This window comes from Podarcis vaucheri (genome assembly GCF_965113315.1).
Source record: "Podarcis vaucheri genome assembly, chromosome: Z".
NCBI classification, from domain to species: domain Eukaryota; kingdom Metazoa; phylum Chordata; class Lepidosauria; order Squamata; family Lacertidae; genus Podarcis; species Podarcis vaucheri.
Window position 1 is genome coordinate 51940255 of NC_138758.1, and position 25375 is coordinate 51965629.

The 25375-nt window shown below is 51.0% G+C and overlaps 1 protein-coding gene across 3 annotated transcripts in view; it reads right to left on the bottom strand.

The window, feature by feature from the left end:
• Positions 1-25375, bottom strand: part of NR6A1 (nuclear receptor subfamily 6 group A member 1) — a 53299-nt gene that overhangs the window by 16293 nt on the left and 11631 nt on the right. For all 3 annotated transcript variants that reach the window (XM_082208923.1, XM_082208924.1, XM_082208922.1), the window contains exons 4-8: positions 22165-22395; positions 17810-17865; positions 14796-14953; positions 4341-4571; positions 3659-3913 (exon numbers count right to left, since the gene is read on the bottom strand). In XM_082208923.1, coding sequence (XP_082065049.1) covers positions 3659-3913; positions 4341-4571; positions 14796-14953; positions 17810-17865; positions 22165-22395 — 931 coding nt within the window. The remainder of the gene's footprint in view (positions 1-3658; positions 3914-4340; positions 4572-14795; positions 14954-17809; positions 17866-22164; positions 22396-25375) is intronic.

The window sequence follows — 25375 nt, forward strand, 5'->3', positions numbered from 1 at the left end:
ACGTCTTTGTTGCCTATCTCAGTGGCTGCGGAGGGCGGAGGGGAACTGCTTTCTCATTGACTTTGTGGGTGCCCAGCCCCCACAATTATATTATTGTGGGTGCCCACATATATTGGGACGCGGGTGGCGCTGTGGTCTAAACCACAAAGCCTAGGACTCGCCGATCAGAAGGTCGGTGGTTCGAATCCCCGCGATGGGGTGAGCTCCCGTTGCTCGGTCCCTGCTCCTGCCAACCTAGCAGTTCGAAAGCACGTCAAAGTGCAAGTAGATAAATAGGTACCGCTCTGGCAGGAAGGTAAACGGTGTTTCCGTGCACTGCTCTGGTTCGCCAGAAACGGCTTAGTCATGCTGGCCACATGACCTGGAAAAACTGTCTGCGGACAAACGCCAGCTCCCTAGGCTCATAGAGCGAGATGAGCGCTGTAACCCCAGAGTTGGACCTAATAGTCAGGGGTCCCTTTACCTTTAAAAATAATAATAAAAAAAAAATAAGATAGCTGCTTATTTCCTTGACATCTGATGAGAAGGCGTTCCACAGGGCGGGACCTACACTTTCACACCTGTCTCTCTCACCCTCCTACCCCTTGCTTTTTGGCTGAGCTGCTTCAGGCACCTTGGATCATGGTTTCCATGTCAGCTGAGCCCTGCTGTCACCTGGGAAGGCCAAACAGATTAAGCCCCAATCCCTCCAGCCGGTGTTTAGAGAGGAACACAACAGAGCGGCTTTGAAGTGAAGGTTTGTTTAGGGAACACCATAATGCAAGAAGAAGAACTGATTGTCCGATACAGTTTGTTTTTCTCGCATAGCCTTTACCAGCCTGATGCTCATCTGCAAAATATAAGGCTGGCAAGGTCAGTCCTTGTTCATCCAGGCAGATGAAGCTTATGAAGGTAGGAAGAGCCATTAGCTGGATCAGGCCAATGTGCTATCTAGTCCTGTTCTCACAGTGGCTGACTAGATGCTTGTGGGAAACCAGCAAGCAGGATCCTTGCACAAGAGCAGGTCTCCTCTCCTGTGGTTTCCTGCATCTGGTATTCAGAAGCCACGAGATGGTGGGACAGTGTTCTTGAAGCTACCAGCATGAGTTTGACCAAACTGCGGGAGCCAGTGGAAGACAGGAGTGCCTGGCGTGCTCTGGTCCAGGGGGTCACGAAGAGGCGGACACGACTCAACAACAACAACAACGTGATTTGATTGGATGGTTAAAATGGGAAACTTAATAAAAATGATTTTTAAAAAATGAAAAAATTGGAAAAGGAGTACAATCAGGCTGTACATTTGTCTACGTGCTTATTTAAATTATATACAGAATTCATCACGCAAAGGCTGGACTGGATGAAGCCCAAGCCGGAAGAAATATCAACAACCTCAGATATGCAGATGACACAACTTTGATGGCAGAAAGCGAGGAGGGATTAAAGGACCCTTTAATGAGGGTGAAAGAGGAGAGCGCAAAATATGGTCTGAAGCTCAACATCAAAAAAACGAAGATCATGGCCACTGGTCCCATCACCTCCTGGCAAATAGAAGAGGAAGAAATGGAGGCAGTGAGAGATTTGACTTTCTTGGGCTCCCTGATCACTGCAGATGGTGACAGCAGTCACAAAATTAAAAGACGCCTGCTTCTTGGGAGAAAAGCAATGACAAAGCTAGACAGCATCTTAAAAAGCAGAGACATCACCTTGCCAGCAAAGGTCCGTATAGTTAAAGCCATGGTTTTCCCAGTAGTGATGAATGGAAGTGAGAGCAGGACCATAAAGAAGGCCGATCGCCAAAGATTCTTACATTGGTGAAGAAGATTTAGAGAGTTTGCCATTTGCAATTTCTGCCTATAAATGGCTCGTCCATTTTGCAACACGGGGGGCTGGCGAGACTTTCCCGAGCGGCGTCCTGATGCAACGCCGGACCGGAAACGAGACAGGGCAGGTCTCAATGCTTAGACTGAGTTTTTATAATTTTTTCTTTTTTAAAAAAATTATTTCTATTGAGTGGTTTTCTGTTACCAAAAACAAGACAACCATACCACCACTAAATATAATTTAAGAAATAAAAATGACGTACATCAATATTGAACTAGTTACTTGTTACCTACCATCTTATTTCCTCCCAAACCTTCCATACGAAAGTACACACATATGGACACACACACACAAAATGATAATAATGAAAGGAAATATTCCCCACCTTTTATCTTACAAAACCCTTTCTTCAACTTTGACTTCCCGTCAAGTCCCTTTGCGTATATTTTATCTCACAACCGTATGTCCACCAAACAATAAACCTTCCTATATCAATTTTCCAACCCGTTCTGAAAACATAATAAATCCTTAATTGTTGTCCACCTTTAGTTCCTTTATCACTCGAATGCCAGCACCGAGTCAAAACTATTCTTGTATTTTTGAACCTATAATTTTCTACAACTCCGTTCAATATCATTTTTGTTATTTCCCCCCCAAAAAAAAAAACTTTTACCAATCCCACCCATTGTTTGAACAAGACGGCCTGTCTCTTTAAAAAAAATTTCACCCTATATTATATAAACCTGTAATTGGAAACACCCAGTATTAGTCTTTAACATCAGCAGTAACATCTAGACCATGGGAGCGTTTCAGCCCAGTTCTTGAGTCTGTTTAAAATCTAAAACGGCTTTATCTTATATTCCTTTCTTTAGAATTTGTGCCATTTCGGTTTTTAAACCTTTTTTTTAAAAGCAGCACGAGAATTAACCTTTATTACCGTACTTTGCTTTCTTCAAGCTGGGCTTTGCTTAAAAAATGCCATTTAGCTTTTTTGTAAATTCAGTATCAGAAACTGTACTTTTTGAGTCCTCAATCCTTTATTACTGTGTTTTGCTTTACCTGGGGGGTCGAGCCAGGATTATAATACTTCAGAATTTTGGGCAGCTATCCCTGAAGCCTTTGGAGCGCAGCTGGAGTTGCTTTCGCTGAAGCCAAGGAGAGTCTTGCTCTCCTGGCTTCAGCAGAGGGAACCCAAAGCCTTCGGAGCGTCTTATAGAGTGAAAAATACGGTAGCCCTATTTAAGAGAGCCAAGCAGTAGTAATAAGAAATTGAGGAGTCAGCTATAAAAATTCTAGTATAGCCTTTACAAAAAGGTTTTAGGAAAAACTTACAAAGGAATACGAGATAAGCTGTTTAAGTTTCAAAGAAACTCAAAAACAGGGCTGAAAAGCTCCTGACTGCTGATGTTAAAGACTGGTACAGGGAGTTTCCAATCACAGGTTTTTATACTGTAAGGCAAAAGAATTTTTAAAGGGACAGACCATCTAGTTCAAACAAAGGGTGGGACTGCTAAGATTTGTAAAGAATAACCAGAATAATATTAAATAGAGTTGTAAGAAATTATTACAAGAAGGAACGAAAGTCGATATAAGAATTGAGACCTGACGGAATCAAGGAACCAAATATAAAAATCCAAAACATTTCTTTCCGTAGCAATTTCTTTCTCAAAATATCTGCATTTATCTCAGGAGTCTGAGGTTTACAAATGATCAACCATCTGAAACCCACTGCCTTACGTTTAGCTTCTAAGAAGTGAGATGTAAGAGGTGCTTCCGTAACGTAACGTTCTGTAAAGGTAATGTTTCTGTGCCATTTCTCAGTTCCGTGAATATCTTTCCCGCCCCCCATCAGCCTCACCTGTGCAGCTCCTCGTCGGACGGGGAGTACTTGGCGGTGACGTCAGCCAGGTCTCCGAAAATCTGGTGGCCATAGATGGTCAGCGAGGAGAGGAGGGCCAGCTCCTGCCAGGTGGAGCCCAGGAGACAGGTGTAGTCCTTGATGGACAGCTCGCCAAAGAAGGGCAACTTCTTGACCCAGGCGATCTGGCGGAAAAGGAGCTCATCGGCCAGGCGGCAGAGCAGCGCAAAGAGCTCCGACTGGGTCACTTTGTACCTGCGGGAGGGAGAGCGGTCAGGGGCCCAAAGCGAGGGCCGGTTATGGGCCCACAAGCCCACCGTTTAATACCACCCCTCCGTGGGTTTCTTTTTCACGGGTCTGCTCTGCATTTTTTAAAGGACGCGGGTGATGCTGTGGGTTAAATCACTGAGCCTAGGGTGGTCGGTTCGAATCCCCGTCAAGGGGCAAGCGCCCGTCACTCAGTCCCTGCTCCTGCCAACTTAGCAGATTGAAAGCACATCAAAAGTGCAAGTGGATCAATAGGTCCCGCTCCGGAGGGAAGGTAAACAGCATTTCCGTGCGCTGCTCTGGTTTGCCAGAAGCGGCTTTCTCCACCCCCACCCCCCACCCCGGTGTGACAAGGCTCCCCACTGTGCTGCTCTGGGGGGGCCAACAGTGGGCAGAAAGGGGGTGCGCCACTCACCCGTCTTCGATGAGCATGGGGGTGCCGAGGGGTCCCATGTCCTCGGCCGAGACCAGCTGGCTGATGAGGAGAGCGGGAGCCTGGGGGTCGAGGCTCCGGGGGGGCGGGGGCAGCAGGGCCGAGTGCGCCGGGCAGCTCTGAAGGTGCGGGAGGTATTGGTAGGGGGCGGGCCCCGGGCCCCCCAGGTATGGATCCCTGAGTGCAGCAAATCCATTCAGCTCAACAGATCTGCTGGAAAAGGCAAGGCGGGGGTTAAGAGGCAGGGGAAGGGGGGGCGCAGGAAATGGAAGGGGGGGTCCAGAGCTTCCACCATTCCATGCCATGATTCATTGTTTGATTGAATCAATATATCACCCTATACCAGGGGTCTGCAACCTTTAAGACAAAAAGAGTCACTTGGACCCGTTTCCGAAGGGAAAAAAAACTGGGGACCGCAAAACTCGTCATTATAAAAATAACATTTTTGTCACTTTTTTATTATTTCTTTGTTTGACCCCTCAGAATCACTCCTCCTCATAGAAATAAACGTTAAATTAACAAGTTACCTTTTTGTGTGTGTGCGTTCTTCACTCCCCTTCAAAACAGTGACCAGCGTACATGCCCCTTACCATGTAGCGGGTGGGCGGACGGGCGGGAAGGTGACGCCGGGACGGTGCATAACTAACGCACGCACCACCCCCATGCGACGTCACAGCCAGTACAGCGCCCGCCACAGTGGGGAGTGTCGGGACGCACAATGTGCCTCCTCCCCTCGCTAGTATCCGCCCCGGAGCCGCGGCAAAGGTGTAAAAGAGCCACATGCGGCTCTGGAGACGCGGGTTGCAGACCCCTGCCCTATACCAACGACAGCCATACTTCAGGATGTTTTGAGACTACAATTCCCATCATCCCTGTCCTGGGAGCTAGGGATTATGGGAGTCAAACGTGGCCCTCTAGGTGTTTGGGGACAACAATTCCCATCTTCCCTGACCACTGCTTCTGGGAGCTAGGGATGATGGGAGTCAAACGTGGCCCTCTAGCTGTTTGGGGACTACAATTCCCATCTTCCCTGACCACTGCTTCTGGGAGCTAGGGATGATGGGAGTCAAACGTGGCCCTCTAGCTGTTTGGGGACTACAATTCCCATCTTCCCTGACCACTGCTCCTGGGAGCTAGGGATGATGGGAGTCAAACGTCGCCCTCTAGCTGTTTGGGGACTACAATTCCCATCTTCCCTGAGCACTGTTCCTGGGAGCTAGGGATGAGGGGAGTCAAACATGGCCTTCCAGCTGTTTGGGGACTACAATTCCCATCTTCCCTGACCACTTCTCCTGGGAACTAGGGATGATGGGAGTCAAACGTGGCCCTCTAGCTGTTTGGGGACTACAATTCCCATCTTCCCTGACCACTTCTCCTGGGAACTAGGGATGATGGGAGTGAAACGTGGCCCTCTAGCTGTTTGGGGACTACAATTCCCATCTTCCCTGAGCACTGCTTCAGGGAGCTAGGGATGATGGGAGTCAAACGTGGCCCCCTAGCTGTTTGGGGACTACAATTCCCATCTTCCCTGACCACTTCTCCTGGGAACTAGGGATGATGGGAGTCAAACGTGGCCCTCTAGCTGTTTGGGGACTACAATTCCCATCTTCCCTGACCACTGCTCCTGGGAGCTAGGGATGATGGGAGTCAAACGTGGCCCTCTAGCTGTTTGGGGACTACAATTCCCATCTTCCCTGACCACTGCTTCTGGGAGCTAGGGATGATGGGAGTCAAACGTGGCCCTCTAGCTGTTTGGGGACTACAATTCCCATCTTCCCTGACCACTGCTTCTGGGAGCTAGGGATGATGGGAGTCAAACGTGGCCCTCTAGCTGTTTGGGGACTACAATTCCCATCTTCCCTGACCACTGCTCCTGGGAGCTAGGGATGATGGGAGTCAAACGTCGCCCTCTAGCTGTTTGGGGACTACAATTCCCATCTTCCCTGAGCACTGTTCCTGGGAGCTAGGGATGAGGGGAGTCAAACATGGCCTTCCAGCTGTTTGGGGACTACAATTCCCATCTTCCCTGACCACTTCTCCTGGGAACTAGGGATGATGGGAGTCAAACGTGGCCCTCTAGCTGTTTGGGGACTACAATTCCCATCTTCCCTGACCACTTCTCCTGGGAACTAGGGACGATGGGAGTGAAACGTGGCCCTCTAGCTGTTTGGGGACTACAATTCCCATCTTCCCTGAGCACTGCTTCAGGGAGCTAGGGATGATGGGAGTCAAACGTGGCCCTCTAGCTGTTTGGGGACTACAATTCCCATCTTCGCTGACCACTGCTCCTGGGAGCCAGGAATGATGGGAGTCAAATGTGGCCCTCTAGCTGTTTAGGGACTACAATTCCCATCTTCCCTGACCACTTGTCCTACGAGCTAGGGATGATGGGAGTCAAAGGTGGCCCTCTAGCTGTTTAGGGACTACAATTCCCATCTTCCCTGACCAATTGTCCTACGAGCTAGGGATGATGGGAGTCAAACATGGCTCTCTAGCTGTTTGGGGACTACAATTCCCATCTTCCCTGACAACTGCTCCTGGGAGCTAGGGATGATGGGAGTCAAATTTGGCCCTATAGGTTTTTGGGGACTACAATTCCCATCTTCGCTGAGCACTGCTCCTGGGAGCTAGGGATGATGGGAGTCAAACATGGCCCTCTAGCTGTTTGGGGACTACAATTCCCATCTTCCCTGACCACTGCTCCTGGGAGCTAGGGATGAGGGGAGTCAAACGTGGCCCTCTAGCTGTTTGGGGACTACAATTCCCATCTTCCCTGACCACTACTCCTGGGAGCTAGGGATGATGGGAGTCAAACGTGGCCCTCTAACTGTTTGGGGACTACAATTCCCATCTTCCCTGACCACTACTCCTGGGAGCTAGGGATGATGGGGGTCAAATGTGGCCCTATAGCTGTTTGGGGACTACAATTCCCATCATCCCTGACCACTTGTCCTACGAGCTAGGGATGATGGGAGTCAAATGTGGCCCTATAGCTGTTTGGGGACTACAATTCCCATCATCCCTGACCACTTGTCCTACGAGCTAGGGATGATGGGAGTCAAACGTCGCCCTCTAGCTGTTTGGGGACTACAATTCCCATCTTCCCTGACCACTGCTCCTGGGAGCTAGGGATGATGGGAGTCAAACGTCGCCCTCTAGCTGTTTGGGGACTACAATTCCCATCTTCCCTGACCACTGCTCCTGGGAGCTAGGGATGATGGGAGTCAAACGTGGCCCTCTAGCTGTTTGGGGACTACAATTCCCATCTTCCCTGAGCACTGCTCCTGGGAGCTAGGGATGATGGGAGTCAAACGTGGCCCTCTAGCTGTTTGGGGACTACAATTCCCATCTTCCCTGACCACTGCTCCTGGGAGCTAGGGATGACGGGAGTCAAACGTGGCTCTCTAGCTGTTTGGGGACTACAATTCCCATCTTCCCTGACCACTGCTCCTGGGAGCTAGGGATGATGGGAGTCAAACGTGGCCCTCTAGCTGTTTGGGGACTACAATTCCCATCTTCCCTGACCACTGCTCCTGGGAGCTAGGGATGATGGGAGTCAAACGTCGTCCTCTAGCTGTTTGGGGACTACAATTCCCATCTTCCCTGAGCACTGCTCCTGGGAGCTAGGGATGATGGGAGTCAAACGTGGCCCTCTAGCTGTTTGGGGACTACAATTCCCATCTTCCCTGACCACTGCTCCTGGGAGCTAGGGATGATGGGAGTCAAACGTGGCCCTCTAGCTGTTTGGGGACTACAATTCCCATCTTCCCTGACCACTGCTCCTGGGAGCCAGGGATGATGGGAGTCAAACATGGCCCTCTAGCTGTTTGGGGACTACAATTCCCATCTTCCCTGACCACTGCTCCTGGGAGCTAGGGATGATGGGAGTCAAACGTGGCCCTCTAGCTGTTTGGGGACTACAATTCCCATCTTCCCTGACCAGTGCTCCTGGGAACGTATGGGTGATGGGAGTCAAACGTGGCCTTCCTGCTGTTTGGGGACTACAATTCCCATCTTCCCTGACTACTGCTCCTGGGAGCTAGGGATGATGGGAGTCAAACGTGGCCCTCTAGCGGTTTGGGGACTACAATTCCCATCTTCCCTGACCACTGCTCATGGGAGCTAGGGATCATGGGAGTCAAACATGGCCCTCTAGCTATTTGGGGACTACAATTCCCATCTTCCCTGACCACTGCTCCTGGGAGCTAGGGATGATGGGAGTCAAACGTGGCCCTCTAGCTGTTTGGGGACTACAATTCCCATCTTCCCTGACCACTGCTCCTGGGAGCTAGGGATGATGGGAGTCAAACGTGGCCCTCTAACTGTTTGGGGACTACAATTCCCATCTTCCCTGACCACTACTCCTGGGAGCTTGGGATGATGGGAGTCAAACGTGGCCCTCTAACTGTTTGGGGACTACAATTCCCATCTTCCCTGACCACTACTCCTGGGAGCTAGGGAGGAGGGGAGTCAAACGTGGCCCTCTAGACGTTTGGGGACTACAATTCCCATCTTCCCTGACCACTGCTCCTGGGAGCTAGGGATGATGGGAGTCAAACGTGGCCTCCCAGCTGTTTGGGGACTACAATTCCCATCTTCCCTGACCACTGCTTGGGGACCACTGTTTGGGGACTACAATTCCCATCTTCCCTGACCACTGCTCCTGGGAGCTAGGGATGATGGGAGTCAAACGTGGCCCTCTAGCTGTTTGGGGACTACAATTCCCATCTTCCCTGACCACTGCTCCTGGGAGCTAGGGATGATGGGAGTCAAACGTGGCCCTCTAGCTGTTTGCGGACTACAATTCCCATCTTCCCTGACCACTGCTCCTGTGAGGTAGGGATGATGGGAGTCAAACGTGGCTCTCTAGATGTTTGGGGACTACAATTCCCATCATCCCTGACACCAGCTCCAGGGAGCTAGGGATGATGGGAGTCCAACGTGGCCTTCCGGCTGTTTGGGGACTACAATTCCCATCTTCCCTGACCACCGCTCCTGGGAGCTAGGGATGATGGGAGTCAAACGTGGACCTCTAGCTGTTTGGGGACTACAATTCCCATCTTCCCTGACCACTTCTCCTGGGAACTAGGGATGATGGGAGTCAAACATGGCCCTATAGCTGTTTGGGGACTACAATTCCCATCTTCCCTGACCACTGCTCCTGGGAGCTAGGGATGATGGGAGTCAAACATGGCCCTATAGCTGTTTGGGGACTACAATTCCCATCTTCCCTGACCACTGCTCCTCGGAGCTAGGGATGATGGGAGTCAAACATGGCCCTATAGCTGTTTGGGGACTACAATTCCCATCTTCCCTGACCACTGCTCCTGGGAGCTAGGGATGATGGGAGTCAAACATGGCCCTATAGCTGTTTGGGGACTACAATTCCCATCTTCCCTGACCACTGCTTCTGGGAGCTAGGGATGGTGGGAGTGAAACGTGGCCCTCTAGCTGTTTGCGGACTACAATTCCCATCTTCCCCAACCACTGCTCCTGGGAGCCAGGGATGGTGGGAGTGAAACGTGGCCTTCCGGCTGTTTGGGGACTACAATTCCCATCTTCCCTGACCACTGCTCCTGGGAGCTAGGGATGATGGGAGTCAAACGTGGCCCTCTAGCTGTTTGGGGACTACAATTCCCATCTTCCCTGACCACTACTCCTGGGAGCTAGGGATGATGGGAGTCAAACGTGGCCCTCTAGCTGTTTGGGGACTACAATTCCCATCTTCCCTGACCACTGCTCTTGGGAGCCAGGGATGATGGGAGTCAAACGTGGCCCTCTAGCTGTTTGGGGACTACAATTCCCATCTTCCCTGACCACTGCTCCTGGGAGCTAGGGATGATGGGAGTCAAACGTGGCCCTTTAGCTGTTTGGGGACTACAATTCCCATCTTCCCTGACCACTGCTCCTGGGAGCTAGGGATGATGGGAGTCAAACGTGGCCTTCCGGCTGTTTGGGGACTACAATTCCCATCTTCCCTGACCACTGCTCCTGGGAGCTAGGGATGATGGGAGTCAAACGTGGCCTTCCGGCTGTTTGGGGACTACAATTCCCATCTTCCCTGACCACTGCTCCTGGGAGCTAGGGATGATGGGAGTCAAACGTGGCCCTCTAGCTGTTTGGGGACTACAATTCCCATCTTCCCTGACCACTGCTCCTGGGAGCTAGGGATGATGGGAGTCAAACGTGGCCCTCTAGCTGTTTGGGGACTACAATTCCCATCTTCCCTGACCACTGCTCCTGGGAGCTAGGGATGATGGGAGTCAAACGTGGCCCTCTAGCTGTTTGGGGACTACAATTCCCATCTTCCCTGACCACTGCTCCTGGGAGCTAGGGATGATGGGAGTCAAACGTGGCCCTCTAACTGTTTGGGGACTACAATTCCCATCTTCCCTGACCACTGCTCCTGGGAGCTAGGGATGATGGGAGTCAAACGTGGCCCTCTAGCTGTTTGGGGACTACAATTCCCATCTTCCCTGACCACTGCTCCTGGGAGCTAGGGATGATGGGAGTCAAACGTGGACCTCTAGCTGTTTGGGGACTACAATTCCCATCTTCCCTGACCACTTCTCCTGGGAACTAGGGATGATGGGAGTCAAACATGGCCCTATAGCTGTTTGGGGACTACAATTCCCATCTTCCCTGACCACTGCTCCTGGGAGCTAGGGATGATGGGAGTCAAACATGGCCCTATAGCTGTTTGGGGACTACAATTCCCATCTTCCCTGACCACTGCTCCTGGGAGCTAGGGATGATGGGAGTCAAACGTGGCCCTCTAGCTGTTTGGGGACTACAATTCCCATCTTCCCTGACCACTGCTCCTGGGAGCTAGGGATGATGGGAGTCAAATTTGGCCCTATACGTTTTTGGGGACTACAATTCCCATCTTCGCTGACCACTGCTCCTCGGAGCTAGGGATGATGGGAGTCAAACATGGCCCTCTAGCTGTTTGGGGACTACAATTCCCATCTTCCCTGACCACTGCTCCTGGGAGCTAGGGATGATGGGAGTCAAACGTGGCCCTCTAGCTGTTTGGGGAGTACAATTCCCATCTTCCCTGACCACTGCTCCTGGGAGCCAGGGATGATGGGAGTCAAACGTGGCCCTCTAGCTGTTTGGGGACTACAATTCCCATCTTCCCTGACCACTGCTCCTGGGAGCTAGGGATGATGGGAGTCAAACGTGGCCCTTTAGCTGTTTGGGGACTACAATTCCCATCTTCCCTGACCACTGCTCCTGGGAGCTAGGGATGATGGGAGTCAAACGTGGCCTTCCGGCTGTTTGGGGACTACAATTCCCATCTTCCCTGACCACTGCTCCTGGGAGCTAGGGATGATGGGAGTCAAACGTGGCCTTCCGGCTGTTTGGGGACTACAATTCCCATCTTCCCTGACCACTGCTCCTGGGAGCTAGGGATGATGGGAGTCAAACGTGGCCCTCTAGCTGTTTGGGGACTACAATTCCCATCTTCCCTGACCACTGGTCCTGGGAGCTAGGGATGATGGGAGTCAAACGTGGCCCTCTAGCTGTTTGGGGACTACAATTCCCATCTTCCCTGACCACTGCTCCTGGGAGCTAGGGATGATGGGAGTCAAACGTGGCCCTCTAGCTGTTTGGGGACTACAATTCCCATCTTCCCTGACCACTGCTCCTGGGAGCTAGGGATGATGGGAGTCAAACGTGGCCCTCTAACTGTTTGGGGACTACAATTCCCATCTTCCCTGACCACTGCTCCTGGGAGCTAGGGATGATGGGAGTCAAACGTGGCCCTCTAGCTGTTTGGGGACTACAATTCCCATCTTCCCTGACCACTGCTCCTGGGAGCTAGGGATGATGGGAGTCAAACGTGGACCTCTAGCTGTTTGGGGACTACAATTCCCATCTTCCCTGACCACTTCTCCTGGGAACTAGGGATGATGGGAGTCAAACATGGCCCTATAGCTGTTTGGGGACTACAATTCCCATCTTCCCTGACCACTGCTCCTGGGAGCTAGGGATGATGGGAGTCAAACATGGCCCTATAGCTGTTTGGGGACTACAATTCCCATCTTCCCTGACCACTGCTCCTGGGAGCTAGGGATGATGGGAGTCAAACGTGGCCCTCTAGCTGTTTGGGGACTACAATTCCCATCTTCCCTGACCACTGCTCCTGGGAGCTAGGGATGATGGGAGTCAAATTTGGCCCTATAGGTTTTTGGGGACTACAATTCCCATCTTCGCTGACCACTGCTCCTCGGAGCTAGGGATGATGGGAGTCAAACATGGCCCTCTAGCTGTTTGGGGACTACAATTCCCATCTTCCCTGACCACTGCTCCTGGGAGCTAGGGATGATGGGAGTCAAACCAGGGCCGGCTTTAACGCTCTCCCTTCAGCTCTTCTAGAGGGAGGATACAACAAAATATCGATCAAACGACGATTATGCCCCTGTAACAGCAACGAAATAGAAACCGTTGGGCATGTCATCTTATATTGCCCATTATACCGAGACTCAAGAAAAGAGCTGATCGTGCCGATTCTGAGGAAAAGACATCGCTGCACAGACCACACCTATATCAGACACCCAGTGGCGTAGCGTGGGTTCTCAGCACCCGGGGCAAGGCAAGTAATTTGCGCCCCCTAACCCGTGGATTTTAGCACTCGAGTCTCTGCCGCGCCCCCCCCAGATGTTGCGCCAGGTGTGGCAGGCCCCCCCTGCACCCCCCACGCTACGCCACTGCTCCCACCACAAGTCTTCAGGACAGCCATCCGAAGGCTGGTGCGGGGAGGAGGTCTCTCTGCCCCACCACCAGGCTTCGGAAGGATGCTCCGAGGACAGTGGGGAAGACGCACTGCGCTTCCCCGCTGTCCCAGAGATTTCCCTATGGACTTTTGTCTTGCGAAGGGCCGGCCAAACGCCACCCCCCCAATGTTGCGCCCGGTGCGGCCGGCACCCCTGGCACCCCCCACACTACGCCACTGCAGACACCTCTTAGCTGACAAAGATCCCAAAATCAACAGGCCTGTGGCGAAGCACTGTTGCATTGAAACAAGAATAAGACGAGCCATGATGACAGCAACGGAGTTCAAATTGCAAACATCGAAGGAACGATAATAAACAGTAGTGACATTTGAATTGAATCCTTAAAACCTTAAAAGGCGAAACCTGGTCATAAACATAAGTACCAATCTTGTGATTTGGCCATATCTCCACTGTTATCCGTAGTACAATAGTACTTAGATTGTCATATTTTATTTTATAAATTGCTTGCTGGTCATTGACTGTATTAAAGATATTTGATGGGAGTCAAACGTGGCCCTTTAGCTGTTTGGGGACTACAATTCCCATCTTCCCTGACCACTGCTCCTGGGAGCTAGGGATGATGGGAGTCAAACGTGGCCTTCCGGCTGTTTGGGGACTACAATTCCCATCTTCCCTGACCACTGCTCCTGGGAGCTAGGGATGATGGGAGTCAAACGTGGCCTTCCGGCTGTTTGGGGACTACAATTCCCATCTTCCCTGACCACTGCTCCTGGGAGCTAGGGATGATGGGAGTCAAACGTGGCCCTCTAGCTGTTTGGGGACTACAATTCCCATCTTCCCTGACCACTGGTCCTGGGAGCTAGGGATGATGGGAGTCAAACGTGGCCCTCCAGCAGTTTGGAGTCTACAATTCCCATCTTCCCTGACCGCTAGGGATGATAGGAGTTGTAGTCCAGAAAAGAGCTGGAGGGCCAGCTTGGGCCATGCCTGATCCCTTGGCCCTCCAGCTGTTTGGGGACTACAGTTCCCACCATCCCTGACCCACTGGTTCTGCGAGCGAGGGATGATGGGAGTTGTAGTCCAGACAGCAGCTGGAGGGCATCTGGCAGGCAGTGCCCTATACGGTTCACGAAACAAAATCGAAATATAAAACTGCATTTATATTCAGTGTTAGCCGCCCTGAACCCGGTCTTGGCTGGGGCATAAATAAAAAATTATTATTTATTATTATATAATTTTTATTATATTTATTAGTGGGTTTAAATATTTTAAACCCAAAACGTTATCGCCATAATTTTTTATTTCCCCAGCCACTCTGGGCAGCCCCATGTAATCAGCATAAAAACATATAATCAACATGAAAACCCCCCAAACCCCCACTTTATTATTATTATTAACAATAATCTATATAAAACCACAAAATACCTAATCAAAATAACAACGACCCAATAGCCCCCCCAAAACCCACTGGAGACCGGTCTGAGCATCTTCCCCCACCCCACCCCCACCCTGAAGACGGTAATCGAGACCCCCGGGTACATAAATTTAATAAATAATGTTAATAATCAACGTGCCGATTTCACCCCGGTAGGCTACCGGGCCCGAGTGGGAGAACTGCCTCCTAACCCCCCCCCGACTCCCGCTCTCGTCCGGCCCGAGAACCTTTCCCCGCGCACCCCCCCCCCCAGCATCCTACCTTGACGATGGCGTTGAGACGGGCGAGGGCTGGTTGCTCTCCGAGACCCCATTTCCAGGGGAGCTGTTGTCGCTGTCTCCGTTGTTGCTCCACGAGATGTTGGCCTCGCCTTCGAATTCCTGCCCAGACATGATCCTCTCGATCTCCTCCTCAGAGATCTGCGGGGAGAAGGATAGGAGGGACACGCACACGCCCCGGCCCTTACTCAAGCCGCCCCCTCCAAGGGTCGAGCGGCCCCTCCGCGGCCAGCAAGCCAGCAAGGGGAGAAGGGGTTCTCAGTTCTCAGGGCGGGACCCTCCCTGCTGTGCCACGCCAGCTCCCTGCCAGCCTTTGAGCTGCTACCCTGTGGAGCGAGGTGTGCTCAGCGCTCAGCCGATGACACCCTTTGCCAGAAGGCTCCTCCCGCTCCTTCACCAGTCAGCTCAAGTGGGTGTTTATTCCAGCAACGGCCTTGCAAGGGCCTTAGCAACGTCCCTCCCAGAAAGCTCCTCCTGCTCTTACACCTGCCGGCTCAAGCGGGTTTTTATTCTAGCAACGGCCTTGCAAGGGCCTTAGCAACGTCCTTCAGACACTGTAAGGCTCTTGCAGCAAAACGATATATATATATATATAGCACCTGGTTTTTGGAGGAGGAAAACAAGAACAAAATATTCTGAACCTCAGAAGCCAGAATAGCAAGAGGGATCGCTGTGCAGTGAAAGCAGCAATCCCTCTTGCTGTTCTGGCTTCTGGGATAGCTGCGCAGCCTGCATTCGCTCCATAAGACGCACACACATTTACTTTTTAGGAGGGAAAAAGTGAGTCTTGCAGAGCAAAAAATACGGGGTGTGTATATATAGGGAGAGAGGGAGAGAGGGAGAGAGAGAGAGAGAGAGTTTTGCTGCAACAACCGTACAATGTCCCAAGGGTAATCGCACGAGTATTTTCTGCCAGGAACTGGCTTTTTGGGGGGCTGCTTATCTACAAATATACAGCCATACTGTTACAGCCGCTTCAGGTTGCGTTTTTTCGGGTTGCAGACCGCCAGAACCTGGAAGTACTGGAACGAGTTACTTCCGGGTTTCGGCAGTCGCGCAGGTGCGGAAGTGCTAAATCGCACTTTGCGCATGCACAGAAGTGCCGAATCGCAACCCGCGCAGACGCTGCAGGTTGAGAACGGATCACATTCACAACCCGAGCGTCCACTGTATAGTTTTTTCTGCTGGGAACTGGCTGTTTTGGGGGCCGCTTATCTACAAATAACATTTCTTACAGACTTTTAAACGATGCTTTTCTGCTAGCGTGCGGCTAAAAACACAGAACAGAGATTTGAATCCCTTCCATGGAAATGAATTCTCTCCCCTGATCGCTCCAAAAATTGCAGGCCCCCATCAGCTCAGACGTTACCCAGGAAAAAGGGGGCAGCCGGACCACCTCTCTGGGGACCCCCATTACCTGGATTCTCCAGCCGTGCCTTGTGGGGAGAATCCGCGGCACAGCTTGCCGGAGGGCGAGGCCAGAGACTCCCCAAAGCTGCCGTTGCACATTGCCGCCGCGGCCCCCACCCCTGAAAAACACCACAGCCTGGCATCAGCCTTTGGGCGCCTTCTCTTGGCCAGGACCTAAACTGCCCGGAGTTTCGCAAGACCTCTCCGGGCAAGTCACCCCACCCGCCAAGCGGACGTTCCCCGGGCGGCTTCGGAAACTGTGGCGCAGCCCGCTTTCCGGAGGGCTCGGCATGGACCAAAGGGCTGGTGCTGGCTTTGGGAGGAGCAGCTCCCGGGGGGCTGGCTGGGGCGGGCAAGGGCGGCAGGACCAGGAGGCAGGAGCGCCGACGCGGCCCAAGGTCTGGCCGCCAGCAGCGTTCTGGAAAAGGGAGCCCTCCCCGACCCAAGCGCACACAAAAACGGGGGGAGGCGGCGAGAAAATGTGCCAACCGGGGAAGGCTTGGTGCTCTCCTGTGGCCCTCCCAATGTTGGGGCCTACAACTCCCAGAATCCCTAGCTAACGGGAGCAGCGGCAAGGGAGGATGGGAATTGTAGTCCCAAACTGTGCTGCCAAATACAGCAGTTTTTCCCAAGGAGATCAGGACAAAAGGGAGGAGGAGGTGGAAGAGGAACCAAAACAGTTTTATTAACAAATAAATGGAAGATGGAATTAAGGATGAACAACCGATCTTCTCCCAAAGACAATGGCTCCCGGGCACCCAGGACAAGCCCATGAATGGAACCGGGCAAGGGATAAGAACATTGCCCTGGTTTCTAATCTGTAATTGACTTCCGACTTCTGGTCAATGATTGAAATGAAGATATCCGCGACTTTATGAGTTTGAGTTTGCAATCTCCGTTCGAGTTTGCAATCCTTGTCAGAAGGCGTACTTTTGAATGGATTAGTTTTTGTTCCTCTTGACTACGGATTTGCTTTTCTTCCTGGGCGTCATCAAGGGCACCTGGTGTGACTTCTGATTAGCCCAGGACCCTGAGATGGAATCAAGACAGAGCGGCTGAGAGTCTCCCTGCAGCTGGCACAGAAGAACCCAGTCCTTCAGGTGAGGGTCTTCCACCTCTTCTGGACATTCTTATCCCTTGCCCGGTTCCGTTCACACGCCTGTACTGGGTGCCCGGGAACAGACGACTTTGGGAAAAGATCGGCCGTTCGTCGTTAATTCCGTCTTGGGGTCCGGGGCGGACCCTGATTGACGCCGGATGCCCTGGATGACATCAAGGCAGGCTATAAAAGCCGAAAGGTGGGAGGGGCTTCTACCCAAATCAAAGGACCCGATGGTGGGAGACCCGAGGGCTGGGGTCTCTCTCCTGCTGCTCTACCTGGGGGCTCTGGGCAGCTGAAGGGAAGATTGGGTAGCCCCTGTTGGGTAGGTTTTGTTAATAAAACTGCTTCGCTTCCCCTTCTGCCTCCTCGTTCCTTTTGCCCCGATAATCCTTGGAAAGAGCTGCTCTATTTGGCAGCACGCGAACATCGGGAGGGCCGAAGGTTTTGGGGGGTGCCTACTTGAGAGAAACCCAACGGCCGCTCACCTGGACAGGTCCGATGCTCTTGTTCCTGCCTCCGGGCATGCCATCTTCGCGAATTGCTTGAAAAACAAGAAGGCAGCGAGAGCAGATGGTTAGGGACTGGCCCACGGGCACCCCGGCCTCACCCCGCCCGTTGCCCGGGAGGGGCGGGCGGGGTGGGCCACCCAGAAACTGAAGGTTGGGGGTGCCTGATTTAAATGGATAAGGAACCACAAAGGGGGGGGGGAGGGAAGCCTAATACGCATTAGCATTGGAAGTCCGTGACCGCGACAAAAACGGAAAATAAATTTATATATATTTTTAATTGTAAAGAAGTTGAAATGACGCTCAGAGGCGCCGAAGGGAAAGGCCAAGAAGCTGGGCTGAAGCAGGAGAGGAAAGGCGGGCCGGCAGGCAAGAATCGTCTCCCTGGAACAGGGCCCATAATTCCCAGATTTCAGTTGATCCGGCCAACGGATCCTTGGAAGAGAAAGCGGAGGAAAAGAGTGGTGCCTGTAAATTTCAGAATTCCGAAATCCAAGAGTTATGGGCACCATTCTTTCACGCCGGTTTCTCTCCCGAGGATCTGTTGGCCGGATCACCTGAAATTCGAGAGAAATCGGAGCGAAAGAATGATGCCCATAACTCTCAGATTCCGGGGGATCCGGCCAACGGATACTCGGGAGAGAAAGCGGAACGGAAGAATGGTGCCCGTGACTCTCGGATTCTGGGGATCCGGCCAACGGATCCTCGGGAGAGAATTGGAGCGAAAGAATGGTGCCCATAACTCTCAGGTTTTGGGCGATCCGGCCAACAGATCCTCAGGAGAGAAAGTGGGGGCGGTTTGGCCTCTGCCTGTGGGCCAGTGATCCAGGCAGGCTCCCCCTAGTGGTTGCGCTCTAGGACTGCGGCTGCTCTCTCCCCAGCCGGCGCTGCCCCCCAATCCTGCGCCCCTCGCCCTTCGGCCCTGGCCAGCACAGCCCTTCGGTCTCAGCCGCAGCGGCAAACGACCCCGCCCAAAAAAGCCCGGCACCCCGGGAGGGGAGACAATCTGCTTCGCAGCCTTTCGCACGCGGCTCCCGATCCCCTGCCCCTTTTTTGCGAGGGGGGGGGACTGCGGCGACGAAACAACGCGTGGGTTTCGCTTCCACGCCACTCCCTGCGAAAGGAGCAAGGGCCTCTGGGTTCACATCCAGGACTCGGCTGCAAGGCAAGGGTTTTAAAGCACAATATACAAAGGGGGCACTAATAATAATAATGATAATAAAACATTTTATTTATACCCCGCCCTCCCCAGCCAAGGCCGGGCTCAGGGCGGATAACAACCAATAATCAAAGCAAGTGGATTGAAATGCAACTGAAAAAACAAGATTGAAATGCAATGTTAACACATTAATGTTTTAATCACTAGAGCTAGACAGGGAGCTATACAAAACTCAACTTCTTTTTCAAAACGTTTCAGAGCTTTTTTTAAAAAAAAATGTGCGTAGATGCCACTATCTTTATTTCTTTGGACCTGGAAAAACCTGCTAAAAGGGTCTGGGGGAACCTTTTTTTTTTCTTCTTAGGACCTAGGAAGACCCCTGCTAAAAGAGTTTCTGGGGAATCTTCCTTCCTTCCTCTAAATTCTCAACAACAGAACCCCCTCGGCAGACGTTAAAAATCCACTTCACACTCCAGCCTGACCAGATAAAACCAAAGGATCAGTGTCAGGAAATAAGGTTGGGAAAGGAGGGAGAAGGAAAAAAGGAAGCAACATGACGGCGTCAAACACAGCAAATATATACCGTGTTTTCCCGTGCATAATAAATAATAATAAAATTTTATTTATACCCCACCCTTCCCAGTTTAAAAAACAGGCTCAGGGCGGCTAACAACAAATACAAAACACTGTGACTTAAAATGTGACTTAAAAACAGCATATAATACAACATAAATGCAGCATCAATATCAAGAAAATTCAAAAATTCGGGGGTCATTTTTTTTTGGGGGGGGGGAATCTCAGTCCATAGACATCAAATGATCGCCACGGCTAACCGGCCAAGTTGGTCCTACTGGGGCCAGCAAGACCAGGGAAGAATTTAAATGTGGGGTCTCAGAAAGGGTTTCTTCATAGAAGGATCAGGCTAATTCAAACTGAAGGCCAGGTGTAATAGCTCTGTCTTACAGGCCCTACCTAGTCTCGTGGGACAGAGTGTTCCACCAGGTCAGAGCCACCACTAAAAAGGCCCTGGCACTGGTGGAGGATAATCTGGCTTCCTTAGGGCCTGCGACCTTTAAGCTATTCTTATTCATGGACCTTAGGGTCCTCTGCAGGGCAGACCAGGAGGGGCAGTCCCGTTAAGCATGGTGTTCTCTCCTGAATTTTTTGAGCAAAAAAAAAAGGGGGTTTAGTCTCCTATGCAGTTTCCGTCGGCAACTTTTGAGGGCCGCTGCCCCACCAAAAGAAGCCTTAACAACTTTGAAATCGCCCCAAGGAAGAGCTTGGCAGCTTTGGTGACCTGAAAAATACAGATTTCTTAATTTGGGGCCTGGGTCAAGTGTATCGGAAGGAGCGTCTCCACCCCAATCGTTCTGCCTGGACGTCCAGCACTGAGGGCCTTCTGGCTGCTCCCTCGCTGTGAGAAGCCAAGTTACAGGGAACCAGGCAGAGGGCCTTCTCGGTGGTGGTGCCCTCCCTGTGGAATGCCCTCCCACCAGATGTCCAAGAGAACAACAACTACCAGACTTTGAGAAGACATCTGAAGGCAGCCCTGTTTAGGGAAGCTTTGAACATTTGATAGGTTACGGTATTTTAATCTTTTGTTGGAAGCTGCACAGAGTGGCTGGGGAAGCCCAGCCAGATGGGCGGGATATCTGTAATAAATTATTATTATTATCATATATTTTCGGACACAAGAGCAAGGGGCTCCCCAAAGGCCCTGGGGAGAGTCCTCCACTGAGGGCTCGATTAGGAAACTCGGAGGACGTGCGCTGAGCTACCTCCATGCGACGGTCGCCTCCAGACTGGATTATTGCAACTCGCTCTACGTGGGGCTGCCCCTGAGACTGTCCCAGAAACTCCAGCGGGTGCAGACTGCCGCGGCAAGAATCCTTATGGGTTCCTCGTCGCGGGATCACATTCACCCAGTGCTATACCAGCTGCACTGGCTCCTGGTGGAGGACAGGAACGGGTTCAAGGTGCTGGTTTTAACCCTTGAAAGCCCTATATGGCCTAGGGCCGCCTCTCCTGGTATGTCCCATGGTCCTCAAACAAAAACATTTTGGAGGTCCTGAGCCACAGGAAGGCTAGGCTGGCCTCGACCAGAGCCATGGCCCCAATCTGGGGGAACGCTCCATCACAAGAGACTAGGGCCCTGCGGGACTTGACATCTTTCTGCAGGGCCTGCAAGACAGAGCTGTTCCACCAGGCCTTTGGCCGAGGCACAGCCTGACCCCCTCCTTTGGCAATCCTCACAGAACTCTAGCCCAAAGGTTGCCTTTAATTTGAGTTTAGAATGATTTTAGAACGCTGTATGGCTTTACTGTTGTTAGCCGCTCTGAGCCCGGCTTTGGCTGGGGACGGTAGGATAAACCGGTTTTTTCGTTCCATAAGGCGCACCTAGTTTTTAGAGGAGGAAAACAAGGGAAAAAAATCTGAATGAAACAGCGCATGTATGATTTTGGTGGTTCATGCTGTGGCCACAGACATGTGATTTGACGGTGTTTGGGGTAGCCCAATGCAAAAATCCTGAGGATCCATGTGGATCCGTGCTTATGGATCCACATTTTTGCACCATTGCAGCCGCAGGAAATAGTGGATGTGTGATATTTTTGGTGTAGGCTGTAGCCATGGACTTGCGATGTGATCTGATGGTAAATTTGGGGTGACCCAATGTAAAAATCCTGAGGGTCCATGGGCTTTCATCTCCCCCCCTCCCAGGCGGCCTCCTTTATCGCTAGTCCCTTATCTCTCTCCTGATCCCACCGACCAGCTGCTTCCATTCAATACTCCCTTCTCCCCTCGTTTGCCTTAGAGTCTTTTCCTTAGCTAGAGCAGTTTTTTGCTCCTCCTTTTCGCCTAATTTCTTTCCTCATTGATTTAGTCTTCCTGTATCCTCTCCTTGCACTTTTGCTGTCTTTACCTCCCCCCCCCCTTCCCAGGCAGCCTCCTTTATTGCTAGTGTCCCTTATCTCGCTTCCGATTGGTGGCTTTGTTTCAACACCCACTTCACTCTTTCCAAAAGATTCGCCCGCGGTCAATTCGGCTCCAGGGACCATAAGGCGCACAGACATTTCCCCTTACTTTTTAGCGAAAAATACCGTAAATAAGATCTTATTATTATTATTATTACCACCTCCGACCCCAGCCCAGCCCCCGGCAATAACGCCCAAGGTACCTTTGCGATTCATGCCCATCTGCAGGCACTTGAGCAGGCGGCAGTACTGGCAGCGGTTGCGCTGCTTGCGGGACATGACGCAGTTCTTGTCGCGGCTGCACCGGTAGACCCTCTTGTTGCAGATGCTGCGCTTGAAAAAGCCCTTGCAGCCCTCGCAGGAGATGATGCCGTAGTGGAGGCCAGTGGCGCGGTCGCCGCAAATCAGGCAGGTACGCTGCTCTGCCCGGTCGCCTGCAAGGGGGGGGGAGAGAGGAAACAGCAGCGGGTGAGACGCGGGGACAAGGACGCAGAGAAACAAAGGGGACATGGGGCAGTTTTAATAACAATAATAGTAACAATAATAATAAATTTTATTTCTACCCCGCTCTCCCCAACCAAGACCGGGCTCAGGGCAGCTAACAACCAATAAAAAAACAAGTTGATTGAAATGCAACTTAAAAAACAAGATTAAAACACAACGTTAAAATGCAGCCTCATCACAGGAGCACAGCACAGTGTGAACAGCTCAGGGAGACAGAGCAGGATTAGGACATGCTGCAAATCCACATTTGGCCACTGAGGGGCAGTCGAGCATCATATTTGAGGACAAATTGCTTGTAAGAACCTTGCAGAAATAGAGGCTAATCAGACTTCCTTAGGGCCCGGGACCTCTAGGGTGTTGCCATTTATGGACCTTGAGGTCCTCTGTGGGGCAGACCGGGAGAGGCGGTCCAGGGGACCCAGGCGCAGGTTCGAAATGGGCAGGGAGATTCGGTTCAGGGCAGGGGGAGGCAAACGGTCCAGTAGTGCCTTCGAAAGCAACTACCATATTTTTCACTCCGTAAGACACTTTTTCCTCCTAAAAAGGAAGGGGAGAGGTCTGTGCGTCTTACGGAGCAAATGTGGGGTCCGTCGCTGGCTCCCTTTCCGGCCCCCGACCCCTTGCCCAGGCCTCCATTGTTGAATGTTTTTCTCCCCCCCCCCAAAGGTCATAGCTGGAATCGCACGGCACCAAGTTTCCTATCAATCGCTTGCAACACGGCTGGAATATATCTATTTCCAACAGGAGGTGGAGGGGAGAAAAGATTTAATATGGTGAGTTTTTGCTTTAGCCTTTGCTATTGCAGCACACAGTTAGTGTGTGGAGAATAGTCGTAGCTGGAGAAGCAAAGCTACAGGGAACCAGGCAGAGGGCCTTCTCGGTGGTGGCGCCCTCTCATCAGATGTTAAAGAAATAAACAACATTTAGAAGACATCTGAAGGCAGCCCTGTTCAGGGATGTTTTTCATGCATGACATTTTCGTGTAATTTTGGTGTTTGTTGGAAGCCGCCCAGAGCGGCTGGGGAAAGCCAGCCAGATGGGCAGGGTACAAATCATAAATAAGTATTATTATTATTATTATTATCATCATCATCACCACCACCACCACCATACGGCACAAAGTTTCGTATCGCTCGCTCGCAATACGGCTGGGATATATTTATTTCCTACAGGAGGAGGAGGGGGGGAAATAAGGTTTAATATGACGAGCTGTCGCTTTCGCCTTCACTATTGCAGCACAGATAGGTGTGTTATGATTTGGTTTTTTCCTCCTAAAAGGGGGAAATGTCTGTGCGTCTTATGGAGCGAATGTGGGGTCGATCGCTGCCCTTGCCCAGGTCTCCATTGCTGAATTTTCTGCAGATGGAGGCAGTTTTCTTCCCCGCGACACACGACCGGCTGATTAGATTATGTCTGGACAAATTAAAAATATTTGAAATATCTATGTATTTTGTTGGTGTTGGTGTATTTGAAATGAAAACTTAATAAAAAGCATTTTTTTATAAATAAATAAAAAAATTATGTCCAGAAACAGCAGAAATGGCTCCCTTTCCTTTCCTAAAGATCCTGCCCAGGAAATGGAACCAATTCTGTCTCAACTGACCAATCAAGATCCCAAAATAGCATTGCTTTCTGTATTTGCAGATGAAGCACAAAATCTTAGAGACAAAAGGCTTCATTGTGCATCTTAGAACTCCCGTATGTCTTGCCGCTGCTGGACAATGGAGGACATTAAACTTGAACCTTAATTTTAATTTACGGAATTAATGTTGATGGGAAAGTTAACAGAAAGGATAGGTAAAAGAAAACAACATGAGAAATTACGTACCTTTTACATAACGTGGTCCTCCTTTATTACATATGCATCAAAGAAAGAACATGCATTTAAACTACCTAAGACACACGGAAGCAGGTGGAATGAGATTTTTTTAAACCAGCAACTGTAGAAATAATTTTTCATTTGATTATAATACTAATGTAAATTACCTGGACGTAGTTGGGGCTGGTTTTGGGGAGGTGGGGTTAGGGGAAAACTGTATTTTATTGCTTGCAAGAGGGCCAGATTTGATTATGGGAACATGTGTGAGGGCCTTTTTGTAAGGATTGACATTGTGGAATTTTTTTTACCATTTTGCCCCAAAGTTAGAATCATAGAATCATAGAGTTGGAAGAGACCACAAGGGCCATCGAGTCCAACCCCCTGCCAAGCAGGAAAGTTGTTGAGCTTTGCTTAGGATTTTACCCCATCATTGAGCATCCATTTTGCAATGGGAGAAATGTCGGAAGGAATGGAGCACGTCCCAATTTTCACGGGGGAAATGTTGGAGGGTAGGGTGGGATCTATATTCATGGGAGAAACGTCGGAAGGGGTGGTATCTGTATTTTAATAGGAGAAGTGTCAGAGCGGATGGAAAACATCCCTATTTTCATGGGAGAAACGTCGGATGGGACAGTGTCTGTATTTTCATGAGAGAAACGTCGGAGGGGATGATGTGCATTTTTTAGGGGAGAAATGTCCCAGAACAGGGGTCCCCAAACTTTGTTGCAAGAGGGCCAGATTTGATGACGGGAACATGTGTGAGGGCCCTTTTTTAGGATTGAGGAGCTTTATTTACCATTTTGCCCCAAAGTTGTTGGGCTTTTTTCTAGGATTTTACCCCATGGTTGTTGACGTTTTTTGAGGATTTTACCCCAAGCTGTTAAGCTTCTTTTAGGATTTTACCCCAAAGTTGATAAGCTTTTCTAAGGATTTTACCCCATGGTTGAACGTCCATAGTCCCAGCGGAGAAATGTCGAAGGAGATGGAGGACACCACTATTTTCGTGGAGGAAACGTCGGAGAGGATGGCAGAACGTCCCTATTTTAATGGGGGAAACGTCGGAAGGGATGCCAGAACGTCCCTAATTTCAT